The sequence below is a fragment of the Fundulus heteroclitus genome, unplaced genomic scaffold, assembly GCF_011125445.2.
Source record: "Fundulus heteroclitus isolate FHET01 unplaced genomic scaffold, MU-UCD_Fhet_4.1 scaffold_63, whole genome shotgun sequence".
Classification (NCBI taxonomy): Eukaryota; Metazoa; Chordata; class Actinopteri; order Cyprinodontiformes; family Fundulidae; genus Fundulus; species Fundulus heteroclitus.
Genome location: NW_023397066.1, coordinates 410,401 through 413,390, shown reverse-complemented (window position 1 = coordinate 413,390; position 2,990 = coordinate 410,401). Strand labels below are relative to the sequence as shown.

General features: G+C 56.5%; 1 protein-coding gene across 1 annotated transcript; it reads left to right on the top strand.

The window, feature by feature from the left end:
- The first annotated feature begins 299 nt into the window (after window positions 1-299).
- On the top strand, window positions 300-1,417 carry LOC118561417 (uncharacterized protein C2orf16-like). The gene is made up of 2 exons (XM_036133459.1): window positions 300-366; window positions 549-1,417. The coding sequence occupies exons 1-2, from the start codon at window positions 300-302 to the stop codon at window positions 1,415-1,417; spliced, it is 936 nt and encodes a 311-aa protein (XP_035989352.1).
- Window positions 1,418-2,990: the final 1,573 nt, after the last annotated feature.

Genomic DNA, 2,990 nt, shown 5'->3' with positions numbered 1-2,990 from the left:
ACCTACGCCCATGGAGCTTAGACCTGGAGCAGAACATCATAACTCTGTCAGCCTCTGGAACCGACCAGAACCAAGCTGGGTTCCTGTGGAGGATGATGACAAAGACTCTTCTACTCTGATGCAGCTGCAGCCCGAGTCCTTCAGGAACCCGAGTCCAGAACCCGAGTCCAGAACCTGAGTCTAACTGCAGCTGTTCTGGTTCTGCAGAGATCATCAGGGAACCACCTGCATCACGAAGACCCAGGAACCCAGCAGACGGGCCAAGGAGAACGTTGATCCAAGGAACAGCCAGGAGGTCCATGGGAGCTCTGGAGGAGCTGCAGACGACCATAGCTCTGGTGGCAGAACCTGACCTAGAACCTGACCGTAGAACCTGACCTAGAACCTGACCTAGAACCTGACAATAGAACCTGACCGTAGAACCTGACCGTAGAACCTGATCATAGAACCTGATCGTAGAACCTGACCGTAGAACCTGACTGTAGAACCTGATCATAGAACCTGAATAATCTTCTACAGAGGAGGTGAAAGCACGGGACGTTCTCCAGCTGAACAAACGGGACATTCTCCGGCTGAACATACGGGACGTTCTCCGGCTGAACATACGGGACGTTCTCCAGCTGAACATACGAGACGTTCTCCTGCTGAACATACGGGACGTTCTCCGGCTGAACATACGGGACGTTCTCCAGCTGAACACACGGGACGTTCCCTGGCTGAACACACGGGACGTTCTCCGGCTGAACATACGGGACGTTCTCCGGCTGAACACACGGGACGTTCTCCGGCTGAACACACGGGACGTTCTCCGGCTGAACAAACGGGACGTTCTCCGGCTGAACATACGGGACGTTCTCCGGCTGAACATACGGGACGTTCTCCGGCTGAACAAACGGGACGTTCTCCGGCTGAACATACGGGACGTTCTCCGGCTGAACATACGGGACGTTCTCCGGCTGAACATACGGGACGTTCTCCGGCTGAACAAACGGGACGTTCTCCGGCTGAACATACGGGACAGTCTCCGGCTGAACACACGGGACGTTCTCCGGCTGAACAAACGGGACGTTCTCCGGCTGAACATACGGGACGTTCTCCGGCTGAACATACGGGACGTTCTCCGGCTGAACATACGGGACGTTCTCCGGCTGAACAAACGGGACGTTCTCCGGCTGAACATACGGGACGTTCTCCGGCTGAACATACGGGACGTTCTCCGGCTGAACATACGGGACGTTCTCCGGCTGAACAAACGGGACGTTCTCCGGCTGAACATACGGGACAGTCTCCGGCTGAACACACGGGACGTTCTCCGGCTGAACACACGGGACGTTCTCCGGCTGAACAGACGGGACGTTCTCCGGCTGAACACACGGGACGTTCTCCGGCTGAACAAAACGGGAAGTTCTTCGGCTGAACATATGGGACGTTCTCCGGCTGAACAAACGGGACGTTCTCCGGCTGAACATACGGGACATTCTCCAGCTGAAGAAAACGGGACGTTCTCCGGCTGAACATACGGGACGTTCTCCAGCTGAACCTACGGGACGTTCTCCGGCTGAACACACGGGACGTTCTCTGGCTGAACATACGGGACGTTCTCCGGCTGAACAAACGGGACGTTCTCCGGCTGAACATACGGGACAGTCTCCGGCTGAACACACGGGACGTTCTCCGGCTGAACAAACGGGACGTTCTCCGGCTGAACATACGGGACGTTCTCCGGCTGAACATACGGGACGTTCTCCGGCTGAACATACGGGACGTTCTCCGGCTGAACAAACGGGACGTTCTCCGGCTGAACAAACGGGACGTTCTCCGGCTGAACAAACAGGACGTTCTCCGGCTGAACATACGGGACGTTCTCCGGCTGAACATACGGGACGTTCTCCGGCTGAACATACGGGACGTACTCCGGCTGAGCCACTGAGCCGCAGACGCTTTACAGAGAGGAACCCTCCAGGCTGGTGCAGCCAGAGGAGGTTCTGCAGAGTTCTGGCCTCTCGGTGCTGCTGCAGTGTCCCTCAGCCACCAGCAGGGGGAGCCAGAGACTGCTGCATCAGGCGGTCTGCAGACGCTGAAGCAGCTCCACAGGATGTTCTGAGGGTGAGGAGCAGAGGCCCTTCATCTGCAGCTGCTGGCCGGTGGAGGTTGTCGGTTAGATTCCCGCTCTGACTGCCTCTCAGATGACATCACGGCGTGTGAGTGAGTCCTCCAGGACTCTGCTCATCAATAATTAAACACGCCTAATGGAGGCGAGCTGCAGCGAGGTCGTCTGGCGGTCTGAGGGGAACACACTGAGCATGCTCAGTGCAGCCCGCTGAGGTCACAGCCTCCCTGTGACCTCCAGAACCAGAACCACCACCGCTTCAACCCTTCCTGATGCCTAAAGGCCCAGACCCGGTCCAGCCTGACCCGGTTCTGATGATGGCTTAAAAACTGGATTCCCTTCCTGAGGCGTCTGGGTCTGGACCTCCTCAGCTGGAACCACATCTGGATGTTCTGACGGCCTGAAGGTCCAACAGAGGTCACCACAGCGCCGCTGCTGCTTCAACAGGAAGTCCAGCTGCAGCCACTTCCTGTTTGGCCCCACAGGCTGCAGCTTTACCTCCTCAGCAGATCAGGAGGCTTTGATGATGTTTGGGAATAATCTGGAATAATCTGGAATAATCTGGAATAATCTGGAATAATCTGGACCTCCATGGCTGGAACCGTCACCCTGCAGCCTTTGACTCTCAGTTTGTCAGAGAATACGATCTCAGCGTGTCCAGATTTAGTCTTTTATTCACTTGTTAAACTCTACAGTGGTTCTCTGTGATCAGCTCAGCTGAACAAGCATCTCTGCTTCTGATTGGCTGACCGCCACAGAGCGTCACATGGTGTCCGACGCCCTCTCCTGATTGGCTGACCTGGCCCTTGGGCCGGTTCTGTAGGCAGATGAGTTCAGAGACGCTGTCAGAGAGACCCGGGTCAGAACCGGCCACACGCTG